This window comes from Sphaeramia orbicularis, chromosome 14, assembly GCF_902148855.1.
Source record: "Sphaeramia orbicularis chromosome 14, fSphaOr1.1, whole genome shotgun sequence".
Classification (NCBI taxonomy): Eukaryota; Metazoa; Chordata; class Actinopteri; order Kurtiformes; family Apogonidae; genus Sphaeramia; species Sphaeramia orbicularis.
In genome coordinates, this window is record NC_043970.1 from 19,780,860 (window position 1) to 19,803,424 (window position 22,565).

The 22,565-nt window shown below is 36.1% G+C and overlaps 1 protein-coding gene across 2 annotated transcripts in view; it reads right to left on the reverse strand.

Annotated features, from left to right (window-relative positions):
* Nucleotides 1-591: 591 nt before the first annotated feature.
* mpzl1l (myelin protein zero-like 1 like) overlaps nt 592-22,565 on the reverse strand; it is a 29,630-nt gene continuing 7,656 nt past the window's right edge. Inside the window, exons 3-6 of one of the 2 annotated variants that reach the window (XM_030154654.1) lie at nt 14,866-15,076; nt 11,665-11,785; nt 7,688-7,793; nt 592-2,540 (exon numbers count right to left, since the gene is read on the reverse strand). In XM_030154654.1, coding sequence (XP_030010514.1) covers nt 2,445-2,540; nt 7,688-7,793; nt 11,665-11,785; nt 14,866-15,076 — 534 coding nt within the window. In that variant the 3' untranslated portion in view covers nt 592-2,444. Of the gene's footprint in view, nt 2,541-7,687; nt 7,794-11,664; nt 11,789-14,865; nt 15,077-22,565 lie in introns of both variants that reach the window. The other variant, XM_030154653.1, reaches the window with a different exon arrangement.

Genomic DNA, 22,565 nt, shown 5'->3' on the forward strand with positions numbered 1-22,565 from the left:
GGTTTTTTTTGTTGCATCTTTTATAAATGCTTCACGGCCACATATAACTGTCTGGTGTATTTCACTTTAAATCAAAACCCAAAAATAGCCTTTAAAAGAAATAATGACTCAATGCAGGGGTGTCAAACATAAAGCCAGTGGGCCAAAACTGGCCCCCCAAAGGTTCCAATCCGGCCCATGGGATGAATTTGTGAATTTACACTAAGATACTAACAATCAACTGTGTCGAAATGACTTTAGCTTATGGCCACATTCAGACCAGTATGAGCTAAAGTGGGTCAGACCAGTAAAATAATATCATGATAACCTATAAATATTGACTCCAAATGTCTCTTAAACAGACAAAACTTTGTAGTTAACATTATTTACATGTTATTATGATATTATTTTATTGGTCCAACCCACTTTAGATCAAGTCGGGCTGTATGTGACCCCTGAACTAACATGAGTTGGACACACCTAATTTACAGTTTCTCCTCCTCCTTTGGCTGTATCGCCCAGCTCTACCTGAAAACAAAAACAACACCAACAGATCCAGAAGCAGCTAAAGCCGTGTTCTACTGAGGTGGAAACCAAAAGGGAGGCAGTGTCTTTTTAAAAAGGTACCACAACAACATGCCATTACTTTACAGAAAACCGAAGCATTCACAGTAGACGTTAGACGGCTTCATCTGTTTTACAAATAGCTGAGTAGTACCAAAATAACATTTTAGATGTTGTTATAACTGCATGCAAAGTTACTTTCAGCAATGACAATTCAACTACGACACACACCCTTACAAGAGGTGATCACTATGGCAGAGATGGGCAGAGACTCAGCAGCCTGTTGCACAAGCTGTTCGCACAAATAGTAAAAACCGTTGAACTTTGGTCGGATTTTAGACACATCTAGTCTGCATCTTTTCCTGGCCAGACGGGACGCTCACAGATAAGGAAGCTGCAGTGAAGTATTGATGGTATTTCCTAAAGGAGTGCCTGGTTTGACATAGAAACGCCGCTGTGCTGTACAGTCGCTGTTCATGAGAACAGTCAAGTGCACTGGTGTTACAGTACTGTGATGTGTTCGACCTGTGAAGAAGGCGTCGCCGCCGCCGTTCGATTGTTCAGAACAGACGGATGCAGCTGAAGGTATGGACAGACTCGCTTCGGTCGTGTTTCTCTGGCGTTAACATGTGTCTCTGGTGTCAAAAATAGAAGAGCTGCCATATTAAATGACTGATGTTGTTTATTTACTGCTTGGGGATGATGAAGATACACAGAACCTTGAATTTGGTCAAAGAAAAACAACAGGAATAAACTCAGTCTGCATCATTTTGTGCATTTGTTTTTATTTCCTTCTTTAGCTGTCGATTATTTTGTCAAATATTTCCTCGATTAATGGATTACTTGTTCAGTTTATTGAAAAACTGAACAAAAACTGTGAAAACTAACAATCAGAATGATGCCTTTAAACATGTAGTTTGGTCCTGAGACTTCCAGTTCTTTTCACAGATGAAAGAAACTGATCGAAATATAAAAGATGTTTTTGATTCACAATCTATCACTGATCAAAACACATTTCGTTTCCAGATCTATGAGCAAATCTTGGCATATTCTCCTCCTACTGTTGAAAAAGAATGCACTTATTTTGTGGATTTTGATTTAAACCAAATATTAAATTAAAATCAACAATACAAATGAACAAAATGTGAGTGAAATAATAGATGAATGGACAAAATGAATGAAACAAGTGAGAAAATTAAAAAAAAAAAAAAAAAAAATGGGTGAAATAAAAAACAGAAATAACAAAAATGAAAAACAAGGGAAATAATGAAACAATATTTGAACAAATAAAGTATGTTAAAGAAAATGATCAAAATCAGCAGCTGGTCTGTCATTACTATCAGATGGTGACTTGTTTCTAATTGTAGTTGCAGCTCTGGTTTTGCATTTCTGTTCCAAAGTGGAGACACATCGGTTAACGCCAGCTGAGAACTAGGCCTTGGACATTAAACTGAAGCTAAACTCACACTAACTGTCGGTGAAGCTGCAGTTTTAGCTGCAGTTTTAGTTGAGTTTAACGTTAACCGGAGCTCCGGCCGGTGCAACAGCTGCTGAGGTGTCAGTTTTTACTGTCAGAGGCACAAAACCACGATCATTCAAAGTAAATAGTGTTGTTGTGACTGTGTCTGTGAAGGCGTTCAGATGCTGACAATGATCCCTGTATTTGAGGCTGATGGAGAACTGATGGAGTGTCCACTATAGTGTTTCTTTACCATAAAGCACATACAGACATTTTTATCATACAACAGCGTCATGCTTTATGTGGACAAATCAACTAACGGGAAAAGAATTGAGAAAGAACTGGTTGAAATATTCCCACCCTTCCCAAGAGCAGCTGATTGAGAGGTCTGATACTTTACTGTGGTATTTTCTTTTTTCGTTTTTTGGTCCCCAGTTTCTCTTCAGTTTTTACGAATGTCAGCGTAGACCACTGGCTCCATCTTATGGAAGGAGTTTTTGCTGCCTGAGTGATCCAACTGGGCGTATATCACCGGGCCCTGGAACCAAACAGCAACAGGAGGAGGAGTCAGTGCACAGGCAAGGTCAAGGTTATTTATACGACACATTTACAACAAGGTAAAAGTAAAAAAAACTACAAGATATGATCAAACTAGTAAGAATATGTAAACTATACTAAAACTGATGAAAACAGATACACAATAATAGGATAAATAGTATCCAAGTATCTAAGAGGTAAATACACACTGGTTTGACTTCTACCAGAGTGGGTTCAGAGTTCGGTCTAGTCCGGTTAGTCGTACAACGGCATAAGGAGTTTGAGTTAATTTGGATGTATTGCTAGTTCTGGTTGAGGATTTTCTATAGCTTTAGTGTGAGTGATTAATTTCAGGTGAGTTTTTCTTTAGTTTTAGTGTTAGTTTGAGTTCAGGAATTTCGGAAAACCTTGATTTATATAAGAATGAATGACAGCAAATGATTTACTAAGTAAATTATTTATAAAAATATTTTCCGTTTGTTCAACATGAACCTTCAACACAGAATGGGAAATAAAAGCAAGATGTTTTTACCTGATGTTTAACCTCACATTCTACTTAAGACACTATCTTATTTTAGGTCATTTGAGTCATTTTTTCTTTTTACAGTTACTAAGCAATTTTGGTTTTCAGTGGTTGTAATAACCTTTGACAAAACACTGTTCTGCATCTGAATGTGCTTTAAATTTAAACTAACTTTTCAGAAAATTGTGAAAAGAAAATGCATTTCCATTCAGCAAGTAAGAAGTGTTTCTTTATAGTCACATTTTAAACTGTTAAAGTTTTGTGTAATATTTCATATAATAACATGTGGACTGAGTTGTTTAAGGAGCTTGAAGCTGGTTTAATTTTTGTTTCTAAGTTGAACCTCTGCTCGTCCACCGTTTGTCAAAGCTTTTGTCTAACATTTGTTTCTGCAGTTCCTCATACACAGCGACATTTTGTTGCAGTTTCCATCTAATGTAATAACTCTATTTCTTGTATTAGTTCGGTGAATGTTCCACACAAGAACGCATAAATATTTACTAAATCTGTTTGCATTGACCTTATACACATTTACATTTTATACAGACAAATACTTTAACACCTCAAACAACAGGGAAGGCTGTTTCCTGGTGCCTGTCACGTTTTTTCCTTCATATTTTCAGTATTTACATGTGCTAATCAACGGAACTCAGACAGTAATCTCACTGTACAATAAGGTTGGGCGATATGGAAAAAAATCATATCACGATAATTTTTTTTTTCATATCAGATATCGATATGTATCACGATATAAATCAAATCACTATTTTTGTCTAGCTTAAATTTTCCGTTCCTCATAAGTTAGTTGTGAAGACATCAGAAGGTTATTTTTGGTTTAAATATGATTTATTTTCTGTCAGAGGTTGAACATGACAGATGTGATGAAGAACATTATACAACTGTTTCAGATAAATAAAACAGGTACATATATTTAAAACCAAACTAAAAGTCTGACTATCAAGTTTTAAAAGAGAACACAAACCAAACAGACCATCTTCACCAAACAATACCAGGGGTATATACATGGGGGTGTGTTCCATACCTGCCGTAACTACCGTAACTCGTATAAACCAAAAATGAAACTTAACATGCTTTGAATGTCTGACTCTTTGTTTCTATGCCTTCTACACTGGAACTGAGACGGTTCGCACCCTACTTTTCAGCAACCCAGTCGCTCGAGATCTCAGTCTATCACAGAAAAGTTATTTTGCGATATATATCGTTATTGTTTTATCGCCCAACCCTACTGCACGTGTGTTTCTACAAACGGATTTAATCCACATTTAGAAGTTTCACATCAGTAAAGTTTATCAGAACACCAAAATTCTAGAACATGTCCTCAAGTTTTTACTCTCACAAAATGGAAACACCTATTTAAGTAATAAATAAGTGTCTTCACAGATAATCAGATAAAGAGCTTAGACATGTCTAGTTGAAGATTAGTGTCAGTTTCATCCATGAAAAAACATCAGCTATTTAAGAAGAAAACAGCCACAGAATGCTCCACTTCTGCTACTCACCTCTTTATCATCATCTTTATAATCTACATATTTAATGTAGATAATAACATCACTTTTTAATGACATTATGCAGTCCAGTTTCACTTCACACCTGTTTATCAAAACACCTAAAATTCACCTTTTCTTTTTGCTATTTATCAAAACCTTCTATCAAATTTGTCTAACATTTTATGGAAACCAGCATAAGACCTTTGTTTTTTCACTGATCCATGATTTAATGGTCAAATGATCCTCGATTCAGTCTGTTTAGACTGCTATCTGGAGTCAGTAATCTGTTTTTCTTTTTTTTTTTGTGTGTGTAGAACCTGTCTGACAGAGTTCTCATTGTACAGTTTGACCCTGAACAGTTTACTCATAAAAAAAAAAACAACTCCTGGAAAAAAGCTGTAAATGCAGTGAGGTGGAAAAAAGCAGATTTATATGCTAAACGTGTGCACAAACAGCAGCTCTAAGGAATTAAAGAAGAATTTACTGGACAGTTACAGCACAGACCATCCACTCTATCAAACTAATATATGTCTGTATAATCTGCATATGTAGTTTTCCCCCTCTCATCACTGCATTTAACCTTGTTTTTTCTATATCCTGTTACCTTTTGTGCTTTGAGTTTGGTTTTCTCTCCATGTAGCGTTTTTAAGACCTTGACCTGAATTTGTGAAATGCATTATTATGATTGGTGCTATATGAATAAAACTGACTTGAACTGATGTAAACAGCAGCATTAAGACACAAAGTAAAAGCTACAGATAAAAATTACAGCTGTGCAATGAATGGAAGGCATTTCTACAACAATGCCTCTGAAAGCAGCCAATGACAGGCAGGTTCTGTCATTCTGAGTGATAACATATTTAGTGTTTCATCTGTACCTATTCAGGATGTGACTGTTTATTGTTTATTTCCTGGTAAACTGAAGACATGTCTGTTCAAACCACCTTTCAACGACAGTCAAAATATGTGCTTATTAATTATATAGATGAGTCAGTCAGGTACATTCGGCTCTGATCATCCTGTTACACATGCAGATAAAATCTAAGTTTGTCATTTCCTGCAAACATTGGTTCAAATACTGAAAAAAACAGCCGAGTATCGTTGACTCTGGTTGTTGCTGTTGAACAAAGACTAGCCTTGTTTACTGAATTACCCTCTTATCACCACTGCTTCTTATTGTTTCTCAACCAAGTTATTAATATAATCTGAGATGAAATACAGAGGTGAAGTGTGCCCCATGGGACCCAACTTTGTTAAAAAAAAATATTAATGGCGGTCAATGGCGAGAGACAAATAATTTTTTGATGATGGATGCGACCGTCAGCCAGTATGAGGACTGTTCTATAATGACCTAGTGAATGAATCAGCTTTACCTAAAGATTTTCTTGTTTCCATCTGGTGTATCAATGTAATACACAATCAGGGGTCTGAGACAATGTTGGACGTACAGTCTCTTCACAATTTAAAAAAATGGATTCCAAGCGATGTTGATCAGATTTGTTCTACGTACTTCCATAGTTACCAGTTTTTAATCACATTGAATTTGTGTATTTCAGGTATCCTGTGGATGAAATAGGTTCTGTTAAATAGACCCCTTAAAAATGACTACTCCTCAAGAAAACGAACAATGTGTACCGTGGTTTATTGAAACAAAATCGGATACAGACTCAGTGAGACTACAGGATTAAGTATGGAAGACATCGTCACATCCGTCAATTCGTGCATGGCAAATGAAATTGATGAGGCTATAATAAAGCCAACATGGCAAGAAATGTAGTACCATCTGGATGTGCTTCGTTTAACTAATGGTGGATTAAATGAGGCCAAAAAAACTTCAATACCTACTTCTCATTTTGTAATAATTTCCACAGATTTGTCTATTTATTTGCTTTTGTAATAAATGTGTTAAATTGTAAACGAGACGTTGTATGTTTTTGTATGTTTACTGTACAAAAAGCTCTTAAATGTATAAAAAGAAAATGTATTTGTTACTGGGGTTAAATTATGAAATGACAAAAATGTACATTTAAAGATGTGTAATACATTAATTGTTTTCAAAACATTGGTTTGTAAAGGTATTTTCGAGGGATACAAGCAGGAATGATTTTTGATATTTTGACTGGTAGCCTAAAACTAATTTTGATTTGAATGTAGGTGAGGCGTATATAAGTGTTTAGCTTCTGCCTAAGCCTATTCAGTCTCCGAATTCAGTTGGTTGACTTAAAATCCACCTCATTGTTTGTATTTTCTGTATTATGGAAGATGACTGAATAAACTTAAACCTAAAACTTTATGCACACCCTGTATTTTGTGATTGGTTCTAACTCTGATGAAAGCTCTGTAATGAAATGCATCACCGTACATTTGTGAGATGTATGCTAAATAAAGAAATCTAATGTGAGATGAATGATGAATCTCAAGAGATGTGCTACCTTTTTATAAACTTTTGTCTTGTTTTGATCCCATGTCAATTGCACCCCCATTTACACAGGTGATGTTTAATTTTACAGGCTTGTGTTTCAGATAGTGAAGGTACATCTAGTTTTGTGTGGATTCCATCTCTTGTCACATGTGATACACGTCACCAACACTGAAACAGCCGCTGCTTTGGCATGGTTTACCTTCATCTTTGAGAGGATGGTGAAAAGGTAAATATTTAAAGAAATAAAAAAAATCACTACAAGTCTGGTGTTGAAGCTGCAGTGACATCTTCAGCATCTCTGGATAGATGAACACAAACAGTTATGATGGCGTCACCTCCAAGACTTTTGGGTGTGTAGTCTTTGGATGCATGTACTATCACGGTCTGATACTTCAATAATTTTACAACAAAGTGACTTTCTTCAGGTGGAAAATCTTCTTTTGAATTGACAAAAACAGGTGTAATTACATAATTCAAAGGGATTCAATGAATGATTTGTCTCTCACAGCTGACAGCTGTAAAAAATGCCATTCCAGAAATAAGGTCCCCTAGGACACAACAGGAAGAGATGGGACTTTAATGAATGAATTCCTGAAACTTGGATGCAGAACATCCTGTAATATCCATCCTTTCTTCTAATATTATTGACTTCGATTGGAGTCAGCCAGTGGGTTTGCCGGGCCCCCAGCTCCTACCTGTAGTGGACCCGAGGGACTGCTACACCTGGACACCTCCAGGCTGGACTCCACCTTCTTTCGTGGCTGCGGAGCCTGAGAACTCACGCTTTCCAAGGACGTACATCTAGTTTAGGGTTACCGTTCGATCGCCATGGGCGTTGAGCAATCATTGGTGCACAGTCAAATGGAGACAAACACAGACAATGGGACACAGACAGAAATTAAAGGCGATGAGTGATGAGCACATGAAACAAAATGCACGGCAGCTTCCAGTGTTTTGGCAAAGACACTGAAAACAGTGAGACACTGAAAGGAGAACAAAGGTGCAGCAAAGGGATCTGACTATGACCTGATGCTGATCCCAAAGGCTCATATCACAAAATAGATTCATCCTCAGATCCATTTCCCAGTGTTAAAATACTCAACTATCACATGTTGGATGCACATAACTAGTATCTGGATGTCAGATGGATTATGACAACTACTGAAGTCATCTGTGACTTTCATCCTTTGCCATGTCTGTAACTGGCAAAGCAAAAATTAAACCACAAATGACCAACAATAATTCAATAAATACAGGAACGGTGTGATAATATTTGTCCACTGGGAATATGGATGGATTTTGCAGGTGTTTTTTGTTTTCTCTGCACCTTTTCTGCCTCTTTCTTGACTGACAGTTACCGAGGCTGTGTTGGCAAATATAAAAAAAAAGGAGAAAAAAAGTTTTGACAGCATTTTTGGTGACAACTCAGGAGGCTCATGTTGCTACTCAGCTATTAACAGACAGAGCAAACTCAGATCCTTCAGAGGAGTGAAATCCCAAATGATGAGATGATGACATGTATGGCAGCGTGCGGTGATAGGAGCATTATTCTATCTTTAACAGGCTCAGTGGTTAATATGTGATAGACTATTAATAGGAAAAAGAGGCATCAGATCTGGAGAAAATGTCAGTAAACTTGAGAAATTATTTTATTTTTGGTGCTTCAGAGTATTTTTTAGGTCATGGTGTACACAGCTGAAAAACAGCTGCTAAACTGAAAACACTGACCATAAATACATTTTGATAATGCCTTCTACGCCTGGTTCAAGAACGTTTTATTACTTCTATTATTGTCAGTCTCTAATCTCTAAATAAAGTGCCCGAGATACAGGACAGAGAGTTTTTATAAAAACAAAATCCAACCCAACATTAACTGCAGAGGGATATATCCCACATTTATGAGATTGGAGGTAACCTGAGCACTCCTCCTCTGTTTTCACTGTCAACAGGATTAAGCCAAAACTACTCAACTGATTTTTATTAAACTTAGTGGAAACTGTCCAAGGAAGGACCCGTTAAAATGTTGGCTTATATCCACAAACAAAAACAAGGGTTTGGTTGATTTAGTGACCTTAGTGGAGGTTTGTTAAGTCATGGTTTTGCTCTACATGTTATAAAACCTCACAGCAGCAGATTTATGCTGTAATGTCAAATAAAATAAATATGTTCTCTGTGTTTTGTAAAAGACAAAGTAAAGCAGGACTTAGGTTTATAATAACTAAACGGATGGGGTGGGAGTAAATAAGTATATACATAATATATAATAATACACTTCTTCCCACTCCTTTTCAGGCACATAATATACAGGACTATAAAAGATCTATGCATGTATGCATCTTTTTTCTACGTTCAAATGCACTAAAAAAACCCATCAATCAACTAAATGTTTGATCTCTATATATCATACATGCTATGTTACACCTCTATTATTTATTCCCATTGCAAATTATATTTCTAATAACGCCACAAAAAGATAAGTGTTAAATAATAATAATAATAATCATAATAATTCTGCAGAGAGGACACGCTTTAAATTCATGCACCTCCATTAACTTCCATTTAATCAGAAGCTTAATGTAATCTTTTTCTAGTGGGTCAGTTTCAAACATAGAGTAAAAAAAAATGTCAGTCTTTCATAAATAATTATTGTCTTATATTATAATTGATTTTTTTCGTGCTTCTCTCTTAATAATACTGAATTGTAAATCACCTACTAACAAGTTATTTTCCTTATTAACAGAGAGAATGACCATAAAATAAAGACAGAGATAACAGAGAATGGCCTGTAATAAGTGAATGACTTATCATTCAGGTAATTTCAACTAATGTGAGTCTATTTACTTTATTATTCAGCATAGAAACAGAAATCCAAGCACCTCCAGCTGACAGAGGCCAAGACCTGTTAGCACTTGAAATGGAAAATGTTAAATTCCCGCATTCCTTCTGGATCACTTATGCATAACTTAAGATAAAACATTTGCCTCCAGAGTTGTAAAATATTACTGTTTGTCTGCCTGGGTTCCATAGATTGTGTTTAATGTCTAACCTGAAACTCAGCCCTGTGGGTAGTTTTAACACAGGGCTGTTTTTGGTCTGAAAACCTGCTTAAACTGAAAAATACTCAAAACCTATCTCATGTTGTGACTGAACATGTGTCGTTAAAATATGTTAGAGAAAGAAGACAGTGTTTAGTTTCCCACAAATAGTGTGAGTGTCAAATGGTGATGGACAAAGACAAGAAGACATGCAACAAATTCACAAAGCGCTATCCAAGGATGTTAAAGGAAAGCGATGCTGAGAGTTACTGTGTTAATACACTGAATGAAGGACAGTGACTGGCACCATTGTGAAGCCCAAAGAACCCTCTGATTTTAAGCACCCAGCAGCCAAGCAGAACTTACTCTAACTCCTACTGTTTCTTATCTCATTTTCTATATTAATACGTGGTTATTTTGAGGAATAAACAGGTTGATTAGAGACAACTGTAGGCAGCATGCCAGGTACGGATCATTAAACCTCAGGGAAACAAAGTTTATGCATATTTCTTTGACAAACATGTTAATTATTAATGATATGCAAAGTCCGAAATTAACACCCACCAAGCAGCAAGAACACTTTACATCTGAGAAGGTTATTTACCAGACTTGTAAGTAATGGCTTGTATGAATAAACAATTACGATTGGAATTACAGGTTTATTGATACTGAATTTTTAGAGGCCAATGGAATAATGATAATTTAAAATACAAGAAACTGTTGCTAATTAATTGGCTGATATCATCCCTACCTCTCCCCTCAAAAATGTTGATGCAGATCATGTATTTATGTCTGAAATTATCCTTTACATTATTAGAATTAATTAATAATTAATATTATAAGTAATTAATAAATGCGTGACTTAAGACTAACTGAAGAAAAAATGTAATATGGCAGAAATTTTTTACTTAAGAGCTGTTAATTTAGGAAATAAATCAGTTTAGACGACTATTATTATCCATCAGTGCCAACTTGTGCCGACTCATGCCGATATCAGCACTCATTTTTCAAGTTCATGTGGGTATTTGTGGAATATAGGTGGGAGGAAAAGAAACGGAGCTAGCTACCCTTAGCATAATCAAACAGCTATTCAGCAGCAATATTTACATGGAGGTGGACTCGACGGTCATGGCTGGTGGATTTTTTTATCTATCAGTCACATTGTCTGGTTAAAAAGTTAATTTCGGACACTGACGATATATCAGATCATCACCAGCTGATGATTCACAGAAAAACACAGATAGAAAGAGACCCCGCTCCCATGCAGAGTTAGTGAGGTGTTACGGTAATGATCACATCTAACTCACTCACTCACTGAATGTTAAATATAACCAGAAGCAGCAAAGACTCCCAAAAAAACTGCTCACCCACCATGTTATCCCAGATGCATTTTCAGTATAACAAAAATTAATCAAGAACTCACAAACAGAAACACATAATTTAATACAATACTAGATCGTGAAGGTCAGGACACGGACAGACATTTATAGGTCATTCAACTATGGTCCTTCTGTAGCAGTAAAAACATCATTATCATCATCCACATACTCTTGACATTTTCTGGGCAGCAAGTTCTGAATTAGTTGTCTTAAAGCAATGAAAATAATACCATAAACAATGTAAATTAAGACACTCACCCTTCATAATCATGGCGGTTGTGAAGCACCCTCATGACAAGGCAGGCAGCTACGATGATGAGGATGAGCAGGACGACAGCACCGATAACTGCTCCGATTATAACAGCATTGTTTTTTGATTCTGCTGAAAGAAACAAATGCACCGACAATCATTTATCCATCTGTAAAAATTAAAATAAAATGTGAAAAAGACTCAGGTTAGAAGCTGTCATATTATGCATTATTTAATTTACCCTTCACCCTTTTTCCTGTCTAAAATTAACAAAGTACTAAGACATTAAACAGGTACAAACTACAGCTGGGTAGTAAAGATCATAATATTAGTATCAATATTTATCATGATAAACGTCAAAAGACCATTTCTTTTATAGGTTTTCAAAATTGAAGGAGAGATTTTCCTGTTATTTGTGGGACTAAATTATTTGTAAAATGCAGAAAAAAACATAGGGTGATAAAAACAATGTAAAAAAAAAAAAATGTATTTTGTGATTTTATTCTAATTCAATACTGTAAACTCAGTGTATGTCCAAATTGAAATAACTACAATGATACATTCTTTTTTCAACATCAGTATATATGAGTAACATGAAAAAAACAATACTTTATTGTGAGTGTTTTAGCTGAGAATATGACTACATAAATAATAACAGCAATAATCCTATGAAATCATGTAGCATTAATCACAATATAAATTATACAATAAATACATAAAGTGAATGCTTTTTAAGACACTGTAAAGATTATTTAATAAAAGTCAAGAGTCTGTTTAAAAAAAAAAAAAAGGTCTTTTTCAGGCATTGTAGGAAAATATAAGGTTCAGATTAGGTTCATCTACAACAGCTACGTAGGAGTATGAAGCAAAAAGACAATATTAGTGGAAGGTTTAAAGATCTGTAGTATCGTAAGCTTTCATGAAGAAAGTGTGACTCACAAAATTTTCAAAAATAAATTAAAAGATGTGTAAATGAAATTAAATAAAACCCTCCCACATTCATATTTAAGACTGCTTAATGACCTGCAGACAGAACACAATGTACAACTGATCTGCTTCATGCTTTGGTTGAATGTGCGTGGATCTGTAAAGAAAGAAGAGTGAGTCCAACCCTTTGGATCCAACAGCTTTTCTCTTTTTTTGCTGGAGGTGCTCCATGGATACTGTCAAATAAACAGAAATAACTCCACCTCCAGAGTGTGTGTGATGTAGTGACAAGAAAATATCATTATTAAATGAAAAACATCTTGTCTTAAGAATAAATCCTTCACCTCATACTTAGCTGTCCCTTTTTTTTGGGTGTGGTAGTGAAATGTTTTCAGTCATATTTTTTTAAATGTACAAACGTTTTTGTTTTGGAATTGTCCTGTTATTCTTTCAGAAAAGGCACAAAGACCATTATAGGACACACTCTCCCTCTGGAATGCATGACAACCGCTGATAACATGCCATCACACGCAAACGTCGCCTCCCAAAACAACAGGTACACACCTGTAAGGGACCCTTTTATACAGAAAACATTAGAGGGCATAGCATTTCTCACAGTCCAAGTACTGTACCCGGTCAGGAGTTTGTACAGCAGAAATGTAGAAAAGATGCAGTAATCCACAAACATACTGGGTGTGGTGCACCACAAACGAGTAAAAAAAACTTGGCTGACAGAAATGTCTGCTTAGAAACACAACAGATTGTGCTCAGCAAGAAGACAGGGCTCCACAAAGTGTTTTCATATCCTCTCCAATCAGCATGTTTCTACTACGCAGCGTGTGCAGAGTCCATGAGTGGGTGAAAGAGCTCCAGGGTTTGGTCAAGGCCTCGCAGAGTGAAAGCAAAGTATTCCTGAGTTTACCGTCATGCTGTCCTCAGTAAAGAAATGAACAGAATTTATTTATTTGTCATTTGACAGCACAGTACAATGTACAGTACAGCAAACGAAATTGTAGTTCGATGTTAGGGACATTGGGCCTCAGCAAAAACTAGTCACGCTGCCCAGAACCCGTTCTTCAAAATTTGCAGTGAAGAGCAGAGAAGATAATGCAAGCACATACATCATAAGATATCATCATATCATATCATCATCATAGTTTTCACACGTTACACGTGGACACATGCTGGTACTTTTTCAATGGATTTGGTAGGATTTGGGGGATAGTGCAAGGATACAACTAGATGTCATTTTTAAAATAGGACTAATGTCACTGTATCTTATCGGTATGTTCTATCAAGAGTCAATAACCAGTTCAATTTGTGAGGTTGTCAGGTTCGGCTCCTATGTTGGAGTCCTGTGGTCTGGATGCAGGAGATCAATCTCCTGATAGAAGTGGGTGGTACTTTCACTGGAGGAGAACTCAACTAATTAAATTTAAGTCCATAGATGACTTCCTACCAGTGCTCAATAGTAACTATATTAGTATCTGTAACCATTTCCATGTTATAAGCCATCAAAATTTTTAATATTTAAAAAATTAATCAAAAATTCAAAAATCCAAATATCTCAAAACTTTGAGCAAGCTCTGCTGATATTGTCCCAAGGAAGCTACATATAAAAGCTGAAATGAATCTGACCAGTAGTTTCTTCAGAGAAGATGTTTGAAGAAATTTCAAATGAAGACACCGTTGACGAATACAGCACCTCCCCAACCACTCATGGTTTATCAGCTGGTGAGATAAAAAGTGCTCACTGATGACTGCGTGAGGAGATACACATGGAAAAAGGACAATTGGGACCATTCACCTCTTTACCAACTGACCAGAGATGCAGCTGTAGTGTACAACTCACCTCACTACGATACAGGACTGAATGGAACAGGAAATCCTTCATCACAGCAAAAGACTAAAAAAAGAACCTTATCTAACAGAAAATACAGACAACATAGAAACCTTTTAACAGTTCTATAAAATGTTGGAGAAAGTCCTTTTGTTTTTGTTTGCACTGCAAGAGTTGTGAACATTTTTAGTACTTCTAATGGTGTTTTTGAAGTGTATTTTTAGTTCCTATAGCAGAGCAGGTACTTTCACAGTGTGAAAATGACCTCCATTGAATGCAGCGAAGAAATCACTGTGTTTAAGTATCATTCATTCATTCATCTTCTGAAATTCTAACTCCTCAAGAGGATTGCGGCGGTGCCAAAGCCTATTCCAGCTACCAAGGGAAGGGGGGGGTAGAGTCCCATAGAAATCAATGAAGTTAATCTGAACTTTTCCAATACCTTTCAGAACGACCCTGAGCTCTGTTCTGGCCCGTGTTCCCTCCACATCCGGAGGGTTCTTCACATCACAGAAGTAGGTGCCATTGTCGCTGAACTGGACTGGGCTCAGCTGTATCGACACGTCCCGCTTGTTGATGTCTCCAATAAACAACACCCGGTGTTTAAACTCATCGGGTCCCGGGAACGCCTTACCATTGGCGAAATACAAAATCTGAAAAACAGAAAACATTGACATAGATACTTGAAATACTCACAGTAACACTGACATTATTATGCCAAGCAGTGACAGACTGAAAAACACATTTATACAGTGTTGATATCTGCAGAAAATGGCTCCAAAAATGGATAATATTAGGCTTCTCAATAGGAATGAATGAATTTCAAGTAAAAAAAAAATAAAAATCACCTCTAGAATCACCTCAGTTTCAGATTTATTCATTACATTTATTCATTGACTTTGATCAAGGGTGTCCAACTCATTTTAGTTCACAGGCCACAAACACCCCAATTTGATCTGAAACAGGTCAGACCAGTGCAATAAAAGCATAATAGCCTATAAATAATGAGAACTCTTACTTTTTCGATCTTTCTTCCTTGTAGTGCAAAACAGTAAAATTAAATCATAAAATCATTTACTTTTACAAACTATCCTTTCTCAAAAAAATGTGAATTACCTAAAAAAAACTGAGATTTCTTAAGAAAAATAAGTGCAATTTCAACAATATTATTCCTCAGCTTATCATTTATATGTGCATTACAAGTTACAGATCACACTGGGTCTACAAAGACACAACACATTTAGTAACAGGCAGAATATCGGTAAAATTTTGTGGTTGGGAACTAAAAATAAGTTTGACACCCTTAACTGTTATTATCCTCAGTGAAATTTTTGCACTTGGCAAATTCATCCTATGGGCCACATCCACTGGAACCTTTGGTGGACCAGTTTTGGCCCACAGGCCACATGTTTGACACCCCTGACTTAGATGTTGAGTTCAGTAATTCAGTTTTTGATAAAGTCAAATACTCTGTTTTTCTAATTTGATTTTTCTGCTCCCACTGATTGTTATCATGTCTGTCTTTAAAAACTCACTTCAGTCAGTTCATAATAAGAAAAAAACCTAATGTGCTGCGCACTTTTAATACCCCTCGGCCAAATATAGTGTAAGATTCTGTTGAAAGTTACTGCACTGAAATTTAGATTAGATTGTCTTTGTGTAAAACATTACATACATATTTATATTTGAAAGTACTCAGATATTATAACTGCACAAAGCCGTTTCAAGCAAACATATCCCAACAAAGGGGTCATGTCTCCATTTGATGTCATTTGACCTTGGAAAAGTAGGTCAAGGTGACCTATTGTCAATAGGCTTGTGCTCCATGCCAAGATGCATCCACAGTATAAATTTGGCATAGATATCTCAATGCATTCCTCAGATAATGCGATTACGTCGTTGAATGGACAGACAGACAGATGACAAAATGATTACAATACCCCTTCTGCCATTTCTGGACGAGGGGTAACAATTACAATATCACAAAACTCAGAATTCTGAATATACTCCTTATACAAACCACTATCACTGTTTCTGAGATGACCTGGTGGCATTGGAAAAAACACAACAAGTTCAGACATTAACTAAGATGCCGTTGTCTGGGCCGAAACTAACTGAACGTTACAAGCTTTAACTTGCAGATTTTGTTGATACCCATGAAAAACAGGCTCAGTGGGAATCACACAGACATAGAAAACATTAATATCAACGTAACGGTAACACATATACTAAACTGTGAAATACAATTATCTGATGGAGCAGTGATTACAGCTAATCAAATGTAGGTTTTATTCATGTTATTTTTATGTTTATTTTTTGTGATCAATAAAAACACATTTGCTGTAAAAACTTTCTAGAAGATAAAATGAATCCGTCTAAAGAAAATCAATCAGCAACAGCTGTTTTTATTTTTTCTCTGCAGCTACATTGGCTGTTACAGTTAAATACAATAGAACTACAACAATTTAATTCTCCAGAAAAACATCAACATTTGAATGAATAAATGTGAAAGGGACATAGTTTGTAGACTCTCAGTTCATTTTTGGATGCGATTGGACAAACCTTTATCAGTCTGATGGTAAATCAAACTCCTATTGGAAATACATGATCACATGGGTGCAAACGGATATTCAAGTCTAATCTATGACGCAAATGCTCGATAATATTTGGTAGCATCTACACATCACAACACAGTTCAATCCAGTTCTGATTTCACAGCATTTGGCAGTTTCTTATTCACACTGTACATAACAACTGATCCCACATATTTCACTAATGAACTTGTACAGATGCAAAATTAATCAATCACTTAGTGAAGCCAGGCATCATAAAGTGAGTTAAACACATGGTTAATAGAGTTATAGGTGGACAGTGCAAAACTCATACAACAGATCCATTTACTCTATCCAAGTACAGTAGAACAGTACTCGTTCTATCTAAAATATAATAATAGCACCATATGTTGTCTGACATCTTCACATACTGTACATTATATGTTCATTTTAAGAACAGAGAAACACAAATCACATGAATAGGTCATAGGTCAAGCACCAGTCCAAATTTTACAAATATGACCAAATGCATAAGTTTATTTTTTAATTAAATTTTGTTCAGTCTTCCCCTACAATCTAACAAATTTAAAAGAATGAATACAATTTGGTGTTAAAGTATGAAGATAATTTTGTGTCTTTATTATGAAAGCAAGTCCAAAGGTCTTGCACCTCTAAATCTTTTGCAAATCAAAAAGTTTTGCTTGCAAGTTCAAGTGGTACTTACTTCCAGGTCAAAATCGTTTGCGAGTAAAAAAGTTTTGTGTGTCAAAATCTTTTGCAGAGGAAAAACTTTTGCTTCCACACCAGCAGAAGGGGTGGATTTCTATTGGTAGCTTGCTTCGGACTGACAGTGTGCCTGGTGCCTGTCCCCCCGCCCACTTGAACACAGTGGGAAGTATGAAGATAGGAACTGGTGGCAAAATCAAATCTTGACTTTTTGTTTGCCTTTTATTACCTCCGCCAAGGAGGTTATGTTTTTGCCAGGGTTTGTTTGTTTGTTTGTTTGTTTGTTTGTTTGTCTGTCCGTTAGTGTGCAACATAACTCAAAAAGTTATGGACAGATTTGGATGAAATTTTCAGGGTTTGTTGGAAATGGGATAAGGAAGAAATGATTAAATTTTGGTGGTGATCGGGGGGGGGGGGGGGGGCACTGATCAGCCTTGGCGGAGGTCTGCGCTCTCCGAGTGCTTCTAGTTCCCTTTGCTTACATAATGAAGACACAAAATTATCTTCATATTAAAGACTTGACCTTAAGGTGAGTTAAAGACACCCTGTGGATACTTGAACAACATCACTAGTGGAGCAATACTCCACTGCTACTGTTCTGGTGCAGGGCTGTGTTCAGAGGTTCCTCTAAAGGTGCGATTCTTTGTTGTCCTTAATGAGTAATATTATATCCATCTAGACTGAATGGAAATCAGTCTGAATAGAAGCAGTTCCTCAGCTAGAAAGAATCTTCATATGGGTGACAAATTATCGATATTTGTTAATTGCATTACACTGGATAATCGTAGTTGCAACTGGGCTGTGTGTTATACTGAATGAATTCAATTAACTGAGTTTTTGTTTCCTGAAAATTACGAAAAATGTCTGAATGGCTTTGGCGAACAAAAATTAAAGATGTAATCCATTTACTTATTTTAATAATTCATTCTAAATGTTTTACCTGTCTGCCTGTCAGTGAAGCATATATGATTCCTTTTTAAACAAATTATACAGATTGACAGGGCTGAATGCTTAATGTGTAAAAAACAACAACAAAACGAAACTACCTTTGAATCATGTTTAGCATGAGTTCACATAGAAAATGTGCAAGTAGAAAAATGGTCCTTAACTTGACATTAGAGTTTCTTGGATTTTTTTAGCGGTAAATTCCAACCCAATCCAGTCAATAATATGCAATTGCAATTGCTTGGGGTAAACTGCACATTAATGATGAAACTCAGCCCTCTGTGGTAAATATGAGGCCATGATGGCTTCATGTTAAGCTCCTTATTTGCTTTACATTCATTCATTTGCTTATTATTCTTAGAAGAAAAGCTCCATTACAAAAACTGACAAACAATCCTGCCCATATTTTTAGACTTGAAGAGAGGCCAGTGAATAGTGAAATGTTTGATCAGAGCAAACGCAGCCCTTTGTTTCTGTGCTGAGTCACATGACTCATAAACAAACCAAATACACTGAACAGAACCAGCATCAGTGACAGGAAATGACCCATGAATCACAACAGTCGGATTCTGTACCTGCACTAACACAGTGTTCAGGTTATCAATCAGTTTGAAACTATTAGATTTGATGACTGATTAAACTGTTTGAGTCATTTTTAAAGAAGATAAAGAAAAAAAAAGTCTGATTCTGGGTTAAAACTAAGTAATGCTGTCATAATGTTACTGTAATAAAACTGTTCACATCACATATTGACTATTACAGTGATAAATAGCAAATCATTATTCAACTAAGTTTAAAGCTGGATAATCGGTCCAGAATGAAGGTTGAAGAAACAAGACAAATATCTGTGGTTTTACGTTATACACAAGAGACAAAATAAGAGAAAACAATAAGAATCATTGAGTAAACACTGCTCTTGTCTTTAAGTTTGTTTTAAGCTGCGTATGACATTTGCCACCAATTTTTCATCAAAACTGTAAAACCAGAGTAATAGCCTAAGTATCACGAATCCATTAGTGCTTCTGTGATTAGACACCAGAATCACACCCCTCACAGTGAAGAACTTCAAAGGGTACTCCACCACAAATACTCCATTTGTTTACATACAAAACGAAACCTAAACAAAACTGTCAATCGACTTTTTTTGAGATTCCACACAGTCGCAGTATGGCCGTAGCAGCAATAAACACGGAAATGGTTTCAATTGCTTCTTGCTGCTGCGTGGAGATCATATTGGTCTGTATTTGACCCCTGAACTAAAAGGGTTTTGATTTCCTTGGGTGTTAATATCTTCAGTGTACTTTTTTGCATTTCACAAATTCATCCCAGGGGCTGGATTGGACCCTTTGGCGGGTCGGTTTTGGCCTGCGGGCCGTATGTTTTACACCCTTGACCTTGATAGTAGAGTTTTATGGTCTCTGTAGATCTCACTCATGTCTTTAAATGTTAATACCAGCATCAGTCATCTGTGTGTTTCATTGTTCTTTAATTACAACAGAAACTAGACACGGTGAGCTAGTGGTCTGATGGACTACTTCCTGATACCACAGGACGTTCAGTTTCAGTGTCACAGAATCCCATCCCAATGTCAGCATTTATATGATACTTTTAGAGCTCAGAGATCATTATCGTACATTAATCTGGCTCTGACTGATCCACAGGTCTGTGTAGTTTGATCTCTGTGGTCATATGTCAGTCATCTACAAATCTACAAATTGCATCACTTGTTTTTATTTTATTTCTATTTTATTTTCTATTTTATTTCTTAAGCTGAGGGACAAATGAACTTCCCCTGGGGACCAATAAAGTTAATCTGACAATGTACTTACAACAGTTTCTATGGTGATTTGCAACAGGAGGAATACCACAGGTTATAGTTTAAGTCAAATGTGCAGCTTCAGGACCTTCACTTTTCTTTCTGGTTCAGTGTTAGATGAAACTACACACACACTGATGGGACTTTCACACACAACATGACAAAAGAAACACTACACTCAGAAACCCATTACATCCAGCGGCTGGTGCCCGGGGCTGACGATACAGAGCAGTGTTTCAGTGCATGATTCACGATTTTATTATGCTTTTCCTTTCTCTGTGAACTTGAGACAAAAATTTGGCTCAAAAAATACAGTCGTTTTCTGTTAAAACTATATTCCAGTAATATTTTAGTGTCAATGACAAGAACACTGACAAAAATGAGCACTTTAAATGAAACTGAGCACCAGTCATGAGAAATATATTCACAATGACCATATTATAACACTTTGACTTCTGGTGAGAAAGAGAAGTCTCCAGAGAAAATAGTCCAGGTCTCTGGAATAACAGTGATTATCATTCTCTTTCCTCCTGCTATCTGTGTATTATCACTATAAAAGTTCCACTCAATATAAAAAAACAAAAAATAGGACCAATGGCCCTGTAGCTTACCGGCCAAATTAAAAGCTTTGGGAAATGTATCTAGATGCCATTTATTATCACCCAGTTATGTGAATTTATTATATGACAGAAATAGCCCATGTTTTGGTCATATTCCAATCAGATCTGTAAAAAATTCAACTTCCAACTTTATATCATTGATACTTACTGATTTATTGGATCAATCCACTTCCTATCTCTTATAATGGGAAAATTTTTCAAAGTCGCACCAGATTCAGAATCAGATCCAGATCGAAATAATTTCAATACCTTATGTTGACATCATCATAAAGAAGCTGTATACCAAGTTTGAAGTCAATCAGAACTGTAGTTTCGGAGAAGAAGACGATTTAATTTTTTTCCGCATAAGAGCCCATGTTAAATTTTCCGTAAGTTCCCGGATCCAGAAGAAGATTCTGATCAGCATGTGGCCATTATGTTTTGGTCATCTCCCCATCAGGGCTGTACTGTAGAAATTCACACTTGATATCATTTATATTTACTGAGTTATTGCATCAGTCCACTTCCCATCTCTTATAATGAGAAAGTTTTTCAAAGTCGCACCAAATCCAGAATGAGATCCAGATCCAAATAATTTCACTAACTTTTGTTGACATCATAAAGAAGCTGTATACCAAGTTTGAAGTCAATCGGAATTGTAGTTTCGGAGAAAAAGACGATTGAAAGTTTTGTAACAGACGACAGATGACAACGGACGCCGCATAATGACAATAGCTTACAGCCTGTCGGCCGGTAAGCTAAAAACAATCCCTAAGCTGCAACTACACCCTAAAAATTGCAAGTTCTGACAAAGGAACATCTTTATATGTGCCATTTTGTTTTATATGGCATTTTAACCCTTCAAGACGTAAAAACCTGCAGGTGACCGAAAGCATCTTCTGATCTAAAATATTTGATAACTTTTTAATCATTAATCCTATCAATACATTGAAATAATTCAAATAAAATGCAGTTTCGCAGCAACATCAGAATTTTTGGTACACTCAGAAACTCTGGGGTGAAAAAGGGAACACCTACAACAATGATTCACTCATAACACCCATGTAATTTGACAAATGAGAGTGGTTGTAGACACTTGTTTTTAAGTTCAGTTAATGATATCTTTTGCTGAAAAAAGTCACTTTCTGATTTAGCTTTACCTGCTCTGACACAATAACCTCTGAATTTACTCTGAGCTTTTCTGAACATCTTTCTGGCCAGTATATTGAAAATAGGAAAATACCAGATTTTCATTGAAAAATATAAAATGTAGAAGACAATATTATAATAAACAGTGATAAATAAATTAGGAAAGGTTCAATGCAGAGAAAAAAATCATTTGGATGTCATCATAAAAACAGGTCTAAGTGTTTAAGGGTTAATATTCAATGTGTTTCCTCATTCACACCTGTTACACCGAAATGTAAACATTACAAGGAAGTTCAGATATGAAAATGAAAATGTTTTTGCATTAGACTCATTTCTTTTTCAAGAACTGGTGATG